Source organism: Sciurus carolinensis, chromosome 4, assembly GCF_902686445.1.
Source record: "Sciurus carolinensis chromosome 4, mSciCar1.2, whole genome shotgun sequence".
Taxonomy (NCBI): Eukaryota; Metazoa; Chordata; class Mammalia; order Rodentia; family Sciuridae; genus Sciurus; species Sciurus carolinensis.
Window position 1 is genome coordinate 61,562,325 of NC_062216.1, and position 21,498 is coordinate 61,583,822.

Genomic DNA, 21,498 nt, shown 5'->3' on the forward strand with positions numbered 1-21,498 from the left:
GAGTCAATAGTGTGTAGTAATGCACTTCATTGCAAAACCATCCATTAAAATGTCTTCAAATATTTCAAAGTCATGACTAATATTACTTTTGTTCTTGATTTCCAAATTAATACTTAAGACAAAATTAATTTCCCTTTATGTGAGTACTAATAATACTCCACCAGGGGGGTGATCAAAAATACGTGCTCAGGAGTCAGACTGCCTGGATGTAAAATGTGGATCCACCACTTACCATGTGTACTTTCTTGAACAAGTTATTCAAGTTTTCCAAGTCTTGGTTTCCTCACAAGTAAATTGTGGATAGTAATAGTACCTAACATTTCTTATTATTCTAAAGATTAAATGATATCATTCACATAAAATGCTAAGATAGGGCCTGATGCAAAAAAAAAAAACCAGTTTAATTAAAAAATACTATTATTACTATAGTTATTACATGGTCATTTTGATCTAAATCCTTTTCTAGGAATAAAAAGTGAAAGATTAACAAGAAACATTGACGAGTTCACAATTCTAAAAGAGAAGACAGACACACAAATAAACAATGGCAATTCATTGAGATTTTACTAGCTGTGAGTATGAAGGAAAAAGAAAGCAAATTAGCAAAGTAGGTTCATTAGCATCAAATTCTTTGGTTACTAATGGGACATAACTTTCCTATATTCATATATGAATGAATACAAACCACCAGTGATACTCCACATCATGTACAACCAAAAGAATGTGACCCTAATTAGAATAAGTTATGCTCCATGTATGTATAATATGTCAAAATATACTCTACTGTCATGTATACCTAAAAAGAATAAAACTTTTTTTAAAAATTGTATTTATGCATTTACAGAATGCATTTATGCATTTTTAGAAATCATACATAAATGGAGTATAACTTCTCAATTTTCTGATTGTACAATGTTGTAGTATCACATCAGTTGCTTTTGACTTTTTTTTTCCCCCCCACTTTTAGTCTAGGTAGCTACCCTAGAGTCTATAAGATAGAATAGGTTCCTGCAAACATCTTCTGTCCAGTTGACTTCCAACACCAGATAGCTATATTCACTGTCGTGAGCAGGAATCTGGTCAAAAAGGTATCAAGGAGAAAAAAAAAAAAAATTAACGTTTCCATCTTCCCATTTTCTGACCTGGGGAAGACATAACTCTCATGGACAGAAATATAGAGTTCACTTGAACATAAAATACCAGACAAGGAGACAAGTGTAAATTGGGATTGTTCTAAATTCTGCCTACTCCTCCCCAGCAGAAATCCATCCCCTTATGATTTGTCATAAGAGTTCTCCGCTATGCTGGTTCAATTAGAAATGAGAAAGCATTATTCCTTTACTTTTTTCACATAGTACTTCTTCCTATTTTGGGTTTGCTAACCTCCAGCTTAAATATGCACTAAACGAAGATGTATATATAGTCTTCTTCCCTTTCTCTCCTTCAACTTAAGTCTGAAGGCAGGCAGCAGGTGGGAGGCTAAGGAGGGAAGGAGTTGTTTCTCAAACGTGGATATTGCTTAACCAAAGGAGTGTGAAATTTAGTCAGAGCCACAAAAAGTGTTTCAATTTTCCAGGGTATTTCCTCTTCCTAACTATAGGTTTAACCTTTTCTTCTGTGTAATGCCAGGGGCTAACTAAGAACATAAAATGAGTTAAATGTAAGAAAAAAATGCTAGGATTCCATAGGGCCCCTTTGGGATTTAGGATCTCACGTTATTTCCTGCAAAATAGCTGCAGAAAGAAGCATAGACTTTGGTGTGTGGTAGACCTGGGTTCAGATCCAGCCTGTAGCATTGAGTGGTCTTGGGCAGTTTCCTGATCTTTTTGAACCTCAATTTTTCCATCTGTAAAATGGAGATAAAGCTGGGTGTAGTGGCCTACACCTGTAATCCCAATCACTCAGGAAGCTGAGTTAGGAAAATCACAAATTTCAAGCCTGCCTGGGTAACTTAGTGAGACCCTGTGTCAAAATTTAAAAAAATAAATAAATAAAAAGAGTTGGGGAGGTAGTTCAGTGGTAGAACACCCCCAAGTTTAAACCACAGTATCACAAAAAAATAAAATAAAAATTGGGGGTAAAAACTTGATTTAAACAGAGTTCTTGTGAGGATTAAATGAGATAATGTATACAAAGTAATATCTACTCTTTCATTCCATGCCATATTGGGTTTGCTACATTATTAACTTTTCACGTCTTAAATTTATTGCTTTTCTCCCTGAATCTTAATTCCACAAGTGTGTTAGAGGAAGGGAATTATTTTAAATGATATGCAGAATCCCTCTGGGGGTCTCATTAAACTAAAAAAAATAGGTAAATCTCTGTAAAAGTGCTCAGGGGAAACACAAGGCCTGTCTTTTCCCTCTGATCCTGGAGGCCACATGAACTTATAAGAGTTTTAAAATCCTACAGTGTTAAAGTTAAAATAAAAGTTCATTTTATAGGGAAAGAACTGTGGTCCAGAGAAAGTCATGTCTTCTGCAAAACCTCAAGACGGAGTAGTGGCAGCTCTGGAACAATGCTCTGACTTAGCTATTGTTATGGTCATAACATTTTTTTCTTCTGGGCCTATCTATTGTTTTATGTGTACTTTCTTTTAACTTGGAACCCTGATCATACTTTAGCAATATGGAAGTGAACACTGTTGAGTGGGTTTCAATATCACTTCTTTGGGAAGCAACTGGGCCCCATTGAGAGTACTGTAGGTGACCACCTGAAAACTCTCTTCTTTCCCCAAAGTTTTCCCAAAGGGCATGAAAATGGTAACTCAGGTAGCTGTTGAGCCTCTGTCCCAGAGGTAAGTTGATAAGCAAATTTATTTCTTCTGTTCTTATCTTATTGTAATGACAAGAAGGGGAGGCTCACCCCAATGCCCTGTATATTCCCTGTGTTTGTATGGTGTGTGTTGGGAATCAAACCGAAGTGTTCACAAATGCTAGACAAGTGCTCTACCACTGAGTTACACCCCTCAGTCCTCTTTTTATTTTTTTTTTTCTGGAAATATAATTAACATACAATAAAATATATAGAACTTAGGTGTTCAGTTGATAAGTCTGGATAACTGTATAAACCATATAACCACTATTTTAAAAAAAATACAGATCATTTTCATCACCCCAGAAAGTTCAATCATTACTCCTTTGATCACACCACACACACATACACAAAACCATTTTCTGAGTTCTTTTTTTTTTTTTTTTTTTGGGTGCTGGGGATTGAACCCAGGGCCTTGGGCTTACAAGGCAAGCACTCTACTGACTGAGCTATGTCCCCAGGCCCCCATTTTCTGAGTTCTATCACCATAGATTAGTTTTGGGATTTCATATAAATGGCATCATACAGGATATACTCTTTTGTATCTAGCTCTATTAGCTTAGCATATTTTTAGAATTCATCCATGTTGACAAATGTATTGGTATTTTTTTCTCTTGTTTTTTTCTGAGTAACATTTTGTTGTATGGGCATACTAAAAGAAGATATATTTATTCTCTTATTGAAAGATAAAAAAATGGCATCAGATTTTGATTAATTCTATATTTACATTTCCTAATAAATGAGCTCTGACTTAGATTATCAAAGTTTCTGGGTTTTGTTCTTCTGTAATCAAGCATACTCATTTATAATTAAAAGTACTATGGTTTCCAACTCGGCTATACATCAGAATCACCTATGAACAACGAGCTGCCAGGCCCCATTCCAAGCTTGTTGGATCAGAATTTTCAAGGTCAGAGTTGGTTACCTACATTTTTCTATAGTTCAAAGGGTGAGTCTTACAAACAACAAAGGTAAAGAACAACTGCATTGATTTAATTCATATTTAGAATGTGAAAAAAGGTAAATTATAATTTCATAGAACCTAGTAGTCAACATTCATTTAATAATATATTTAAGTAACCATGTGCCAAGCACCACACTCAGGGAATATAAACAAGAATGATATTTTTCACTCAATAAGTTTATAGTCTTAGAGAAGCAAAACGGATACATAAACAGGTAATTATAATACAGGGACTCAATTTCTATGGCAAAAGGAATTATAGTGTTCTAAGAGATTGACAGGAAAAACACCAAGTTACAGAATCAGAGATTCCTTGGAAGAGATAATATTTGAAATAAACTTATCAGAAGGGAAATCCAGTATTTACTAAAAGGCTCAACTTCAAAGGGTAACAATTCAGGAGGTATTTACATAGATCCTATCTGTCACTTACCAATATTTGCCTCAAGTTGCTGGAGTAGGTTCAAATTACCTGAACAGAATTCTGGAGTCATGTATACAATCTGATATTTTCCTCTGTAAAAAACAAAAAAAGAAAAAGAAAAATGAAAAGGAAATACACTACAATAAAGAAAATAATCATCTCAATGAGTTACTACTTGAAATCAAAACGTCTTGTAAATTTTTAAATAATATATTATACCACTTATGAAAAAACTGAATAATTCTTTGATTTCTCTTCAACATATCAAAATAAAATGTGTCAAAATGCTTATCAGGGGGTTGGGTTGAGGCCTAGTGGTAGAGTGCTTGCCTAGCACATGTGAGGCACTGGGTTCAATTCTCAGTACCACATATAAAGAAAATAAAAAGTAAAGGGCTTTTTTTTTAATAAAAAATGATTATCAGGGAGTATTTAGCACTAAGGTGACATTAAAAGCTAGATCCTGATTTCTATCAGTCTAGTTCCAAAATTAAAGTATTTGTTAAAAGATCAAGCCTTAATAAACTTTTCACAATGTAATCCCAGCCACATACCACCCACTTCTCTGAGAACTACAGCCCACAATCCCTGCTCTCCTATGATTAAATCCTCAGTCTTCATGTTTATTCTATGTATTATGCTTTCTTGTCTAAACCTTATTGGGCCTTGGAAAGACACTGTGTCAAAGTCAAGCCAAAAGTTTTTGCCTTAGAATCTGGAGATCTAATCAAGAAACAGTCAGTCAGTGCAACTGTAAAAAGAAAATAGTTGCAGAGCAGCCATTTTCTATTTTGTGACAAGAAAAGTCAAGAATAGTTAATCTCTTCAGAAAGAAAAATGACAAAGACACATATGCAAATAAAAAGAAAGCCCTTCTGTATTTCCATACCCAATTCCAATCTCTTCCCAAGGGGGGATGGCTAACTTCTTCTTAGTTGGATCCATAAGAGACATTACCCCTAATATAAAATTCAGTATTTCCTTAAACTAGTGGCAGTTAATTTCTTTTTCTAGGCAGAAAGAATCATAAAGACAGTGTTTGTAATGAAGGCTAGGTCTTAGGCAAAATATTTACAGAGTGTTTTCTCCATTTTAGCAAATGAAGCCAGAGATAGTTAAATAAGATGAAACATAATTTTCTGTATAAAAATAACTTTAAAATATTTAATTCATTCATCCAACAAATATCTGAGTGACTATTCCATGCTACGCATTGTACTTTCATTAGGAATCGATTAGGAACACAACAAATATGTCTTTACCTTCATGAAATTAATATAATATTCTAACTAGCAGGAGACACAAAAGAAAATACAAGCTCTAATATCAGATTGCCCAGGTTGGAATTTTAGTTCTATTTTTTACAAACTGAGTGGTCTTTAGCAAGTTAGCTCTAATATGCTTGTTTCTTCAGTGTAAAACAATAATAAAAATAATTATCAAGATAGCTAATTCTAGATTCAAGGTAAACTAAAAAATCAAAATCCCAGCAGGTATTTTCGTTGAAAAAGTAATGTTGAAATACTTACAGAAATATAAACAACCCAAAATAGCCAAAACAACTTTGAAAGAAAAGAAGAAGACTGAAGGAACTTGCTACAACCTGATTTCAATGTAATAAAGCTATAATAGTCTAAACACTAATCAAGAAAAATAGACCTACAGAACAAAGAATAGAGCAGCAACAAACCCACAGCAAATGTAGTTAACCTATCTTTGATCCAGGTACAAAGTCAATTTAGTGGAGAAAGGATAGACTTTTTAAGAGGTAGACTCAAGCAAATGGATATCCTTGTGTGAAAAATAAACTGCAATTACTACGTTATACAATATACAAAATTTACTAAAATACGGATCACAGATCTAAATGTAAAACTTAAAACTATAAAACTTTTAAGAGAAACATAAAATCTTTGTGACCTTAGACTAAGCAAAGATTTCTTGGATTAAACACTAAAAGTAAAAATTCATAAGAAGAACAAATTGACAAACTGGACCTTATCAAAATGAAAAACTGCTGCTATTCCAAAGAACTGTGAAGAGAGTAAAGAGAAAAGCCATAAACTTTTGGGGACAGATCTCAGGAAAGTCAAAGGGAGATCAGTAAGGGAAAAGGACTAAGAAGGAGGAGGAGACAAAGGGAGTGATATTGGACAAATTATATTGTGTACATGTAGCAACAGATCCCACCTTTATGACAACTATAATAAATCAATAAAAAATGGGGATATGTGCAAAATATAAATAAAATAAAGGATAATAAAAGATCTGAATGTAGAATATATAAATGACTATCAAAACTCAATAAGAAAAACAGAATGAAACAACCAAAATTGACTAAATTATGTTCTGTACATGATTATATACCAATGGATTCCACCAACGGGTATAATTACAATGCATCAATAAATTTTTTAAAGAGAAAAAAAATCAAGAATGGGCAAAAAGAATGATTAGACGTTTTACCAAAGAAGACATACACATGGCAAATGAGTATATGAAAGGATGCATAATTAGTAATTAGGGAAAAGTAAATTTAAAACACAATGAGATACTATTAAAAAAGCTAAAATTAAAGACTGATCACATCAAGAAACGGAAAGGATAAGGAGGAACTGGACCCCTCAAACAGCTGGTGGGAATGTAAAATGGTTTAACCACTGTCAAAAAGATCAATAGTTTCTTAAAAAGTTAAACAAAGATTCACCATATGGTCCAGCAATTCCACTCCTAAGCATAAACACAAAGAATTAAAAACACACTTTCATACAAAAATTTGTAAATGTTCATAGCACTATTATTCATTACAGCCCCAAAGCAGAAACGACCCAATGTCTATCACTGATGAATGGATAAAAAATGTTTATTGTACAGGAATGCCTATACAATAGAATATTATTCAGAAATAAAAGGAAAGGAAGGAATGATGATACTAAGCTAAATAAAAGAAGTCAGATACAAAAGTCCACATAACTCTATGAGTTTATTTACATAAAATGTCTAGAACAAGCACAAAATAGACTAGTGACTGGAATGAAGTAGAAAAGAGGACAAAGGGAAGTAACCATTTCATCAGTGTGGCAGTAACTTTGGGGTTGACAAAATGTTCTGGAAATAGATACAACACTAAAAGCCACCTGACTTTCACAATAGTTAAAATGGTTAAGTTTTATGTTATATGAATTTAACCCCAATTAGAAAAAAGAAAGTTTAAAAAAATATATAAATATATATGTCCCTTGATCCCATCAGTTCATTCCTTGGTATATACCAATAAAATGAAAACATATGTTCATACAAAGATTCATGTACAAAGGTTCATAAGATTTATTTGTAACAGTTCAAAAATGGAAACAATCCGGATGTTCAAGATGGCGAACTAGAGGGTGGCTGCATTTCATGTTGCTCCAGGACTCAGTATTCAAGAAGAGGAGATATTGAGAGACTTGGGACTAACTCAAAGCCGCCTGGTAAGTCTCTCCCATTGGGAGGTGTCCCGGATGGGGCGGTAGTCCTGGAATGCAGGGAACTTTGTGAAGTAGAGTTGCCCAATGAGACACCCCTCCCCCCACTGGAGCAGTGAACTCAGACAACTGGGAGCATTGTAGAGGAGGCCACTCAGCACAACGCTGGGACTCGGGGCAACAAACCAGGGCTCCGGGCGGCTGCCCAGAGGAGGAGGCGCGCGGTGAGTTGTTTGGACTCTGAGCGACTGCTCCTGAACACCGGGGGGCTGCCCGGAGGAGGAGGAGGAGCGCTGGGGGTCACTTGGACTCGGAGAGTCTGCACCAGAGTTCCGGGCGGCTGCCCGAAGAGGAGGCATGCGGCAGGTGGCTTGGGCTCGGAGTGACTGCACCAGGGCTACAGGCAGCTGTCGGGAGGAGGAGGTGCACACTGAGTTGCTTGGACTCATGGTGACCGCACTGGAGGAGGAGGAGGTGCGCGGCGTGTCACTTGGACTCGAAGCAACTGCACGGAACACCGGGAGGCTACCTGGAGGAAGAGGCATGTGGCAGGTCGCTGGGACTCCTAGCGACTGTACGGGGCTCCAGGTGGCTGCTCAGAGGAGGAGCCGCATAGCCGATTAGGTGCAGAGCAGGGTCCCAGGACCTAGGAGGCTTCTTGGTGGAAGACCTGCACAGAGACAAGCTGAGGGGCGGAGCAAAGGTTCCAGGACTGCGGGCAGCTTCTCTGAGGAGGGTCAGCCTAAGAAGGCTCCTCTGTGAAGGGCGAGGCTCCCAGGCCCAGGAGGTAGGTCTGGGCCCCTGGGAACATTGCAGAGGAAGGCTACCCAGCACAGGCGGTAGTTCTGGATTGAGGGGAACCTCTAGGAGGGGAACTGACCAGCCAGACCTCCCCACCAGGTGAGTCTTCCCTGCCGAGTGAGGTTTTCCCACAAGGATGGTAAAACCAGAGACACAGGCACAAACAGGCCTTGCGTCAGCCCGCAGCCTAGTTCCCCTTTGGATGACCATTGGTCAACAAGTGGAGGCACTTCTGCCCACTAGCAGGGAATATACCCCACCTGAAGGCCACCACCCCTAGACAGGCAGCTTCCTTGTGGAGCACCACATTATCAACTTCCTCCAAGACTTCAGGCTACTGAAGGCTAAGAGGGGATATACTAGAAATCTTCAGGGACATTATAAGTCAATAGAGGAAATCTGCAATATCTTAGCGGTCCACTGATACCTGAACAATATGAGAAAACAAGGGAAGAAATGCCCTATACAAATCTAGATGTTACATCAATAAACCCAATGACAGCGTGGCAGAAGAAATGACAGAAAGGGAGTTCAGAATGTATATAATTAAAATAATCAGGGAAGCAAACGATGAGATGAAAGAGCAAATGCAGACACTGAATGATAAGATGAAAGAGCAAATGCAGGCATTGAATGATCACACCAATCAACAGTTAAAAGAGCATATACAGGAAGAAAAAGATCATTTCAATAAAGAGTTAGAGATATTGAAAAAAAATTAACAGAAATTCTTGAAATGAAGGAAACAATAAACCAAATTAAGAACTCCATAAAAAGCATAACCAATAGGATAGAACACCTGGAAGACAGAACCTCAGATATTGAGGAAAAATATTTAATCTTGAAAACAAAGTTGGCCAAACAGAGAAGATGGTAAGAAATCATGAACAGAATCTACAAGAACTATGAGATATCATGAAAAGGCCAAATTTGAGAATTATTGGGATTGAGGAAGGCAGAGAGAAACAAACCAAAGGAATGAACACTCTATTCAATGAAATAATATCAGAAAATTTCCCAAATCTGAAGAATGAAATGGAAAATCAAGTTCAACAGGCTTATAGGACTCCAGATACACAAAATTACAACAGACCCACACTAATGCACATTATAATGAAAATACCTACCATACAAAATAAAGACAGAATTCTAAAGGCTGCAAGAGAAACAAATAAAATTACATTCAGGGGGAAACCAATACGGATATCAGCAGATTTTTCAATCCAAACCCTAAAAGCTAGAAGGCCCTGGAACAACATTTTTCAAGCCCTGAAAGAAAATGGATGCCAACCAAGAATCTTATACCCAGCAAAACTTACCATCAAATTTGACGATGAAATACAATCCTTCCATGATAAAAACTGAAAGAATTTACAAAAAGAAAGCCAACATTACAGAACATTCTCAGCAAAATATTCCATGAGGAAGAGATGAAAAACAAAGAAGTAAATCAGCAAAGGGAAGAACTATCCTAAAGGAACTGTCAAATAAAGGAGAAACCAAGTCGTGTCAAAGAAATAATAATAATTTAAAAAATGAGCCAAAGGACCCGGAATACAAATCATAACTCAATAATAACCCTGAATGTTAATGGCCTGAATTCATCAATCAAAAGACATAGACTGGCAGATTGGATTAAAAAGAAAGATCCAACAATATGTTGCCTGCAAGAGACTCACCTCATAGAAAAAGATACCCATAGACTAAAGGTGAAAGGATGGGGAAAAACATACCATGCACATGGACTCAGCAAAAAAGCTGGAGTATCCATCCTCATTTCAGATAATGTGGACTTCAAGTCAAAGTTAGTCAGAAGGGATAAAGAAGGACATTTCATACTGCTTAAGGGAACCATAAATCAGCAAGATATAACAATCATAAACATCTATGCCCCAAACAGTGGCTCATCCATGTATGTCAAACAAATCCTTCTCAATTTCAGAAACCAAACAGATCATAATACAATAATACTAGGTGATTTTAACATGCCTCTCTCACCACTGGACAGATCTTCCAAACAAAAATTGAACAAAGAAACCATAGATCTCAATAACACAAACAATAATTTAGACTTAACAGACATTTATAGAATATACCATCCAACCAAGAGCAAATACACTTTCTTCTCAGCAGCACATGGATCCTTCTCTAAAATAGACCATATATTATGCCACAAACTAATGTTAGCAAATACAAGAAGATAGAGACACTACCTTGTATGCTATCAGATCATAATGGATTAAAATTAGAAATAAATGAAAGAGTAAAAAACAGAAACTACTCCAACACCTGGAGATTAAACAATATGCTATTATATGATGAATGGATAACAGAAGATATTAGGAAGGAAATTAAAATATTCTTAGAGGTGATTGAGAACAAAAGAAACATATCAAAATCTCTGGGACAGTATGAAAGCAGTACTTAGAGGAAAATTTATTTCATGGAGCGCATTCAATAAAAGAAGTAAAAATCAACAAATAAACTACCTAACACTACAGCCCAAAGCCGTAGAAAAAGAACAGACCGGCGATCCAAGATGGCGACCTAGAGGGTGACTGCACCCCCAGTCGTTCCAGAACACAGAAGTTAAGAAGGGGAGGCACTGAGAGACTCGGACTGAAATAGACCCATGGGTGAGTCTGCCCACTGGGTAAAGCTCGGCCTGGGTGGCAGGCCCAGATAGAGGTGGCTTATCGGAGCCGGGCAGGGCAGCTAGAGCCTTCCACAGGCAGCCCTGGCACTCTGGCGGTGGGCCCCGCCCACACAGCCAGCTTCTCCAGGTTCTCGGAACGGAATGGGCCCACTAGTGAGAGCATTTCTGACCAGAACAAGCTCCGAGTCCGGGAGCCAGCGCAGCGCAGCGTACTCCGACACGCAAGCAGCTTCAGGGACCAGGATAGGGCAGCCAGAGACTTCCCCAAGTAGCCTGGACCCCTGCGGTGGGAGATGCCTTTCAAGGCTAGCTTCTCAGACCAGACCGCCCAGTGAGAGGTTTTCTACATAGAACCAGCCACAAGCACCCGAACCAACAGAGAGCTTCGATCCGCAAACAGTCTCTGGGATCAGGGCAAGGCAGCCAGAGACCTCTTCAGGCGGCTCTGCCCATTCCGGCTGCAGGCTCTCTTCACGGGGTGATCCAAGGTGGTGGCCTAGAGGGTGACTGCACCCCCAGTCGCTCCAGAACCCAGGATTTAAGAAGGGGAAGCACTGAGAGACTCGGACTGAAATAGAGCCACAGGTGAGTCTGCCCACTGGGTAAAGCTCGGACCGGGTGGCAGGGCCAGATAGAGGTGGCTTATCAGAGCCAGGCAGGGAAGCTAGAGCCTTCCACACTCCAGCAGTGGGCTCCTCCCACATGGCCAGCTGCACGGTGCAGGCCCACAGTGAGAGCCTTTCCGCACAGAGCCAGCTCCAAATCCTGGAACCAGTAGGGGGCTAGGGGCAGCTTTCTTCGGATGCACTGCATTATCAGATTCCTCCAAGACATCAGGCTACTGAAGGCTGGGAGGTGAAACACTGGAAATCTACCAGGACACTATAAGCCAATAGCGGAAAACTGCAATATCTCAGGGTCCCACTGACAGCTGACCAATATGAGAAAACAAGGGAAGAAAATGTCCCAAACAAACCTAGATACTACATCAATAAAACCCAGTGACAGCACAGCAGAAGAAATGTCAGAAAGGGAGTTCAGAATGTACGTAATTAAAACGATCACGGAAGCTAATGAGGAGATGAAAGAGCAAATGCAGGCATTGGAGGAGGAGATGAAAGAGCAAATGCAGGCATTAAATGATCGCACCAATCAACAGTTAAAAGACCAAATACGGGAAGCAAGAGATCATTTCAATAAAGAGTTAGAGATACTGAAAAAAAAGCAAACTGAAATACTTGAAATGAAAGAAACAATAAACCAAATTAAGAACTCCATAAAAAGCATAACCAACAGGATAGAACACCTGGAAGACAGAACCTCAGACATTGAAGAAAAATTATTTAATCTTGAAAATAAAGTTGGCCAAACAGAGAAGATGGTAAGAAATCATGAACAGAATCTACAAGAATTATGGGATATCATGAAAAGGCCAAATTTAAGAATTATTGGGATTGAGGAAGGCTTAGAGAAACAAACCAAAGGAATGAACGATCTATTCAATGAAATGATATCAGAAAATTTCCCAAATCTGAAGAATGAAATGGAAAACCAAGTACAAGAGGCTTATAGAACTCCAAACATACAAAATTACAACAGACCCACACCAAGGCACATTATTATGAAAATACCTAACATACAAAATAAAGACAGAATTTTAAAGGCTGCGAGAGAAAAGAATCAAATTACATTCAGAGGGAAACCAATAAGAATATCAGCAACCCATATCTCTCACCATGCACGAAACTAAACTCAAAATGGATTAAGGATCTCGGAATCAGACCAGAGAACTTGCATCTTATAGAAGAAAAAGTAGGTCCAGAGCTTCAACATGTCGGCTTAGGACCAGACTTCCTCAACAGGACTCCCATAGCACAAGAAATAAAAGCAAGAATTAATAACTGGGATAGATTCAAACTAAAAAGCTTTCTCTCAGCAAAGGAAACTATCAGCAATGCAAAGAAAGAGCCTACAGAGTGGGAGAAAATCTTTGCCAATCATACTTCAGATAGAGCGCTAATCTCCAGAATCTATAAAGAACTCAAAAAACTCTACACCAAGAATGTAAATAATCCAATTGACAAATGGGCTAAGGAAATGAATAGACACTTCACAGAAGAAGATGTACAAGCAATCAACAAACATATGGAAAAATGTTCAACATCTCTAGTAATAAGAGAAATGCAAATCAAAACCACCCTAAGATTCCATCTCACCCCAATTAGAATGGCAATTATCAAGAATACAACCAACAACAGGTGTTGGCGAGGATGTGGGGAGAAAGGTACACTCTTACATTGCTGGTGGGGCTGCAAATTAGTGCAGCCACTCTGGAAAGCAGTGTGGAGATTCCTTAGAAAACTTGGAATGGAACCACCATTTGACCCAGCTATCCCACTCCTTGGCCTATACCCAAAGGACTTAAAATCAGCATATTACAGAGATACAGCCACATCAATGTTCATAGCTGCTCAGTTCACAATAGCCAGATTGTGGAACCAACCTAGATGTCCTTCAATTGATGAATGGATAAAGAAACTGTGGTATATATATACAATGGAATATTACTCAGCCATAAAGAATGATAAAATTATGGCATTTGCAGGCAAATGGATGAAACTGGAGAATATCATGCTAAGTGAGATAAGCCAATCTCAAAAAAACCAAAGGAAGAATGATATCGCTAATAAGTGGATGATGACACATAATGGGGGGTGGGAAGGGTTAGTGTTGGGGTTGGACTTGGGTTTAGGGAGGGGGGCAGGAATGGAGGAAGGAAGGACTGTATAGATGGAGGGGAAGGGTGGGAGGGGAGGGGGGGAAGGGAAAAAATGGCAGAATGAATCAAACAACATTACCCTATGTAAATTTATGATTACACAAATGGTATGCCTTTACGCCATGTACAAATAGAGAAACAACATGTATCCCATTTGTTTACAATAGAAAGAAAAAAAAAAAAAAAAGAATATCAGCAGATTTTTCAATCCAGACCCTAAAAGCTAGAAGGGCCTGGAACAACATATACCAAGCCCTAAAAGAAAAGGGATGCAAACCAAGAATCTTATACCCAGCAAAACTTACCTTCAAATATGACGATGAAATAAGATCCTTCCATGATAAACAAAAGCTAAAGGAATTTACAAAAAGAAAGCCAGCATTACAGAACATTCTCAACAAAATATTCCATGAGGAAGAGATGAAAAACAACGATGCAAATCAGCAACAGGAGGCGCTAGCCAAATGAAGGAGAAACCAAATCACGTCAAAAACAAATATGAGTCAATTGACTGGGAATACAAATCATATCACAATAATAACCCTGAATGTTAATGGCCTGAATTCATCAATCAAAAGACACAGACTGGCAGATTAGATTAAAAAGAAAAATCCAACACTATGCTGCCTGCAAGAGACTCATCTCATAGAAAGAGACACCCATAGACTAAAGGTGAAAAAATGGGGAAAAATATACCATGCACACGGACACAGCAAAAAAGCTGGAGTATCCATCCTCATTTCAGATAATGTGGACTTCAAACCAAAACTAGTCAGAAGGGATAAAGAAGGACATTACATGCTGCTTAAGGGAAGTATAAATCAGCAAGACATAACAATCATAAATATCTATGTCCCGAACAGTGGCTCATCCATGTATGTCAAACAAATCCTTCTCAATTCCAGAAATCAAATAGACCACAACACAATAATACTAGGCGATTTTAACACACCTCTCTCACCACTGGATAGATCGTCCAAACAAAAATTGAATAAAGAAACTATAGATCTCAACAACACAAACAACAACTTAGACTTAACGAACATATATAGAATATACCATCCAACAAAGAACGAATACACTTTCTTCTCAGCAGCACATGGATCCTTCTCTAAAATAGACCATATTTTATGCCACAAAGCTACTGTTAGTAAATACAAGAAGATAGAGATACTACCTTGTACTCTATCAGATCACAATGGATTGAAATTAGACATAAATGACAGAATAAAAAACAAACTTCTCCAATACCTGGAGATTAAATAATACACTATTATATGATGAATGGATAACAGAAGACATCAGGAGGGAAATAAAAAAATTCTTAGAAGTAAACGAGAACAAAGACACATCATATCGAAATCTCTGGGACACTATGAAAGCAATACTTAGAGGAAGATTTATTTCATGGGGCGCATTCAAAAAAAGTAGTAGAAATCAACAAATAAACGACTTAACACTACAGCTCAAAGCCCTAGAAAAAGAAGAGCAGACCAATACCAAAAGTAGTAGAAGACAGGAAATAGTTAAAATCAGAGCCGAAATCAACGAAATCGAAACAAAAGAAACAATTGGAAAACTTAACAAAATAAATAGTTGGTTCTTTGAAAAAATAATAAAATTGATAAACCCTTAGCCACACTAACAAAGAGAAAGAGGGAGAAAACTCAAATTACTAAAATTCGGAATGAACAAGGAAACATCACAACAGACACGAGTGAAATACAAAACATAATTAGAAGCTATTTTGAAAATCTATACTCCAACAAAACAGAAAACCTCGAAGACATCAACAAATTTCTAGAGACATATGAATTACCTAAACTGAACGAGGAGGACATACACAACTTAAATAAACCAATTTCAAGCAATGAAATAGAAGAGGTCATCAAAAGCCTACCAACAAAGAAAAGTCCAGGACCAGATGGGTTCTCAGCCGAGTTCTACAAAACCTTTAAAGAAGAGCTCATTCCAATACGCCTCAAAGTATTCCATGAAATAGAAGAGGAGGGAACCCTCCCAAACTCGTTCTATGAAGCCAATATCACCCTGATACCTAAACCAGACAGAGACACATCGAGGAAAGAAAAGTTCAGACCAATATCCTTAATGAACATCAACGCAAAAATTCTCAACAAAATTTTAGCAAATCGCATACAAATATATATTAAAAAGATAGTGCACCACGATCAAGTGGGTTTTATCCCAGGGATGCAAGGTTGGTTCAACATTCGGAAATCAATAAATGTCATTCACCATATCAACAGACTTAAAGTTAAGAATCACAAGATTATTTCAATAGATGCAGAAAAAGCATTCGATAAAATATAGCATCCCTTCATGCTCAAAACACTAGAAAAAATTGGGGTAGTGGGAACATTCCTTAACATTATAAAGGCCATCTACGCTAAGCCCATGGCTAATATCATTCTAAATGGTGAAAAACTGAAAGCGTTCCCCCTAAAAACTGGAACAAGGCAGGGATGCCCTCTTTTACCACTTCTATTCAACATCGTTCTTGAGACTCTAGCCAGAGCAATCAGACAAACCAAAGAAATTAAAGGGATACGAATAGGAAAAGAAGAACTCAAACTATCCCTGTTCGCTGATGACATGATTATATATTTAGAGGAACCTGAAAATTCCACCAGAAAACTGTTAGAACTCATAAGTGAACTCAGTAAAGTAGCAGGTTACAAGATCAATGCTCATAAATCTAATGCATTTTTATACATAAGTGATGAATCTTCAGAAAGAGAAATTACGAAAACTACCCCATTCACAATAGCATCGAAAAAAATAAAATACTTGGGAATCAATCTCACAAAAGAAGTGAAAGACCTCTACAATGAGAACTACAGAACACTAAAGAAAGAAATTCAAGAAAACCTTAGAAGATGGAAAGATCTCCCATGTTCCTGGATAGGCAGAATTAATATTGTCAAAATGGCTATACTACCGAAAGTGCTATACAGATTCAATGCAATTCCAATTAAAATCCCAATGATGTACCTTGCAGAAATAGAGCAAGCAATTATGAAATTCATCTGGAAGAATAAAAAACCTAGAATAGCTAAAGCAATCCTCAGTAGCAAGAGCGAAGCAGGGGGTATTGCAATACCAGATCTTCAACTCTACTACAAAGCAATAGTAACAAAAACGGCATGGTATTGGTACCAAAATAGACAGGTAGATCAATGGTACAGAATAGAGGACATGGACACAAACCCAAAGAAATACAATTTTCTCATACTAGACAAAGGTTCCAACAATATGCAATGGAGAAAAGATAGCCTCTTCAACAAATGGTGCTGGGAAAACTGGAAAACCATATGCAATAGAATGAAACTAAACCCCTATCTCTCACCCTACACAAAACTCAACTCAAAATGGATCAAGGACCTCGGAATCAGACCAGAGACCCTGCAGATTACAGAAGAAAAAGTAGGTCCAAATCTTCAACTTGTTGGCTTAGGATCAGACTTCCTTAACAGGACTCCCATAGCACAAGAAATAAAAGCAAGAATCAACAACTGGGATAGATTCAAACTAAAAAGCTTTCTCTCAGCAAAGGAAACTATCAGCAATGTGAAGAGAGAGCCTACAGAGTGGGAGAATATCTTTGCCAACCACACCTCCGATAGAGCGCTAATTTCCAGAATCTATAAAGAAGTCAAAAAACTCTACACCAAGAATACAAATAATCCAATCAACAAATGGTCTAAGGAAATGAACAGACACTTCACAGAAGAAGATATACAAGTAATCAACAGATATATGAAAAAATGTTCAACATACCTAGTAATAAGGGAAATGCAAATCAAAACTACCCTAAGATTCCATCTCACCCCAATTAGAATGGCGATTATCAAGAATACAAGCAACAATAGGTGTTGGCGAGGATGTGGTGAAAAAGGAACACTCATACATTGCTGGTGGGGTTGCAAATTAGTGCAGCCACTCTGGAAAGCAGTGTGGAGATTCCTCAGAAAGCGTGGAATGGAAACACCATTTGACCCAGCTATCCCACTCCTTGGCCTATACCCAAAGGACTTAAAATCAGCATACTCCAGAGATACAGCCACATCAATGTTCATAGCTGCTCAATTCAAAATAGCCAGATTGTGGAACCAACCTAGATGCCCTTCAGTTGATGAATGGATAAAGAAACTGTGGCATTATATGTACAATGGAATATTACTCCGCAATGAAGAATGATAAAATTATAGCATTTGTAGGCAAATGGATGAAATTGGAGAATATCATGCTAAGTGAGATAAGCCAATCTCAAAAAACTAAAGGACGAATGATCTCGCTGATAAGCGGATGAGGACATATAATGGGGGTTGGGAGGGGTGAGCATTAGGTTTAGGGTTAGGTTTAGGGTTAGGGATAAGGAGAGCGGTAAGATTGAAGGAAAGATGGACTGTATAGAGGGAAAAGAGGGGTGGGAGGGGTGGGGGGAAGGAAAAAAAAATAAACATCATTGCCCTATGTAAACGTATGATTACACAAATGGTATGCCTTGACTCTATGTACAAGTAGAGAAACAACATGTATCCCATTTGTATACAATAAAAAAAAAAAAGAAAAAGAACAGACCAACACCAAAAATAGTAGAAGACAGGAAAGGGTTAAACTCAGAGCCAAATTCAACGAAACTGAAATGAAAGAAACAATACAAAAAACTGACAAAATAAATAGTTGGTTCTTTGAAAAAATAAACAAAATTGATAAACCCATAGCCACACTTTCAAGGAGAAGATGAGAGAAAACCCAAATCACTAAAATTTGGAAGGAACAAGGAAATATCACAACAGACACGATTGAAATACAAAACATAATTAGAAGCTATTTTAAAAATCTATACTCCAACAAAATAGAAAATTTCGAAGACATCAATAGGTTTCTAGAGACATATGAATTGCCTAAACTGAACCAGGAGGACATAAACAATTTAAATAGATCGATTTCAAGTAATGAAATAGAAGAAGTCATCAAAAGCCGGACCAGATGAGTTCTCAGCCGAGTTCTACAAAACCTTTAAAGAAGAGCTCATTCCAATACTTCTCAAAGTATTCCATGAAACAGAAGAGGAGGGAACCCTCCCAAACTCATTCTATGAAGCCAGTATCACCCTGATACCTAAACCAGACAGAGAAACATCAAGGAAAGAAAATTTCAGACAAATACCCTTAATGAACATCGACACAAAAATTCTCAACAAAATTTTAGCAAATCGCATACAAAAACATAGTAAAAAGGTAGTGCACCATGATCAAGTGAGTTTCATCCCAGGGATGCAAGGTTGGTTCAACATCAGGAATTCAATAAATGTCATTCACCATATCAACAGACTTAAAGTCAAGAATCACATGATTATTTCAATAGATGCAGAAAAAGCATTTGATAAAATACAGCACCCCTTCATGCTCAAAACACTAGAAAAATAGGGATAGTGGGAACATTCCTTAACATTGTAAAGGCCATCTATGCTAAGTACAAGGCTAATATCATTCTGAAAGCATTCCCCCTAAAAACTGGAACAAGGCAGGGATGCCCTCTTTCACCACTTCTATTCAATATCGTCCTTGAAACTCTAGCCATAGCAATTAGACAGATCAAAGAAATTAAAGGGAAATGAATAGGAAAAGAAGAACTCAAACTATCCCTATTTGCTGATGATATGATTATATATTTAGAGGAACCAGAAAATTCCACCAGAAAACCTTTAGAACTCATAAATGAATTCAGTAAAGTAGCAGGATATAAGATCAATGCTCATAAATCTAATGCATTTTTATACATAAGTGATGAATCTGTGGAAAGAAAAATTAGGAAAACCACCCCATTCACAATAGCCTCAAAAAAAATAAAATACTTGGGAATCAATCTCACAAAAGAGGTGAAAGACCTCTACAATGAGAACTACAGAACACTAAAGAAAGAAATTAAAGAAAACCTTAGAAGATGGAAAGATCTCCCATGTTCTTGGATAGGCAGAATTGATATTGTCAAAATGGCCATACTACCAAAAGTGCTATACAGATTCAATGCAATTCCAATTAAAATCCCAATGACGTACCTTACAGAAATAGAGCAAGCAATCATGAAATTCATCTGGAAGAAAAAGAAACCCAGAATAGATAAAGCAATCCTTTGCAGGAAAAATGAAGCTGGGGGTATCGCAATACCAGAACTTCAACTATACTACAAAGTAATAGTAACAAAAACGGCATGGTATTGGTTCCAAAATAGACAGGTAGATCAATGGTACAGAATAGAGGACATGGACACAAACCCAAATAAATACAATTTTCTCATACTAGACAAAGGTTCCAAAAATATGCAATGGAGAAAGATAGCCTCTTCAACAAATGGTGCTGAGAAAATTGGAAATCCATATGCAACAGAATGAAACTAAACCCATATCTCTCACCATGCACGAAACTAAACTCAAAATGGATTAAGGACCTTGGAATCAGACCAGTGACCCTGCAGATTATAGAAGAAAAAGTAGGTACAGATCTTCAACATGTCAGCTTAGGACCAAACTTCCTCAACAGGACTCCCATAGCACAAGAAATAAAAGCAAGAATCAATAACTGGGATACATTCAAACTAAAAAGCTTTCTCTCAGCAAGGAAACTAACAGCAATGCGAAGAAAGAGCCTACAGAGTGGGAGAAAATCTCTGCCAATCATATTTCAGATAGAGCACTAATCTCCAGAATCTATGAAGAACTCAAAAAACTCTACACCAAGAATGCAAATAACCCAATCGACAAATGGGCTAAGGAAATGAACAGACACTTCACAGAAGATCTACAAGCAATCAACAGATATATCAAAAAATGTTCCACATCTCTAGTAATAAGAGAAATGCAAATCAAAACTACACTAAGATTCCATCTCACCCCAATTAGAATGGTGATTATCAAAAATACAAGCAACAACAGGTGTTGGCGAGGATGTGGGGAGAAAGGTACACTCATACATTGCTGGTGGGGCTGCAAATTAATGCAGCCACTCTGGAAAGCAGTGTGGAGACTCCTTAGAAAACTTGGAATGGAACCACCATTTGATCCAGCTATCCCACTCCTTGGCCTATACCCAAAAGACTTAAAATCAACATACTACAGAGATACAGCCAAATCAACGTTCATAGCTGCTCATGAATTCACAATATCCAGATTGTGGAACCAACCTAGATGTCCTTCAATTGATGAATGGATAAGAAACTGGTATATATATACAATGGAATATTACTCAGTCATAAAGAATGATAAAATTATGGCATTTTGCAGGCAAATGGATGAAATTGGAGAATATCATGCTAAGTAAGATAAGCCAATCTCAAAAAAGTAAAGGACGAATGATATCACTAATAAGTGGATGATGACACATAATGGGGGTTGGGAGGGGTGAGTGTTAGGGTTAGAGTTAGGATTAGGGAGGGGGGCAAAAATGGAGGAAGTAAGGACTGTATAATGGGAAAAGAGGGGTGGGAGGGTGGGGGGAAGGGAAAAAAGAATGAATCAAACAACATTACCCTATGTAAATTTATGATTACATAAATTTAAAAAAAAATTATATT

General features: G+C 37.6%; 1 protein-coding gene across 6 annotated transcripts in view; it reads right to left on the reverse strand.

Annotated features, from left to right (window-relative positions):
- Positions 1–21,498, reverse strand: part of Wrn (WRN RecQ like helicase) — a 178,186-nt gene that overhangs the window by 81,141 nt on the left and 75,547 nt on the right. For all 6 annotated transcript variants that reach the window (XR_007108336.1, XM_047549838.1, XM_047549837.1 and 3 more), the window contains one exon: positions 4,212–4,294. Coding sequence is in view for 5 of the 6 variants with exons in the window: in XM_047549838.1 (XP_047405794.1) it covers positions 4,212–4,294 (83 nt within the window). In the remaining variant the exon portion in view is untranslated. The remainder of the gene's footprint in view (positions 1–4,211; positions 4,295–21,498) is intronic.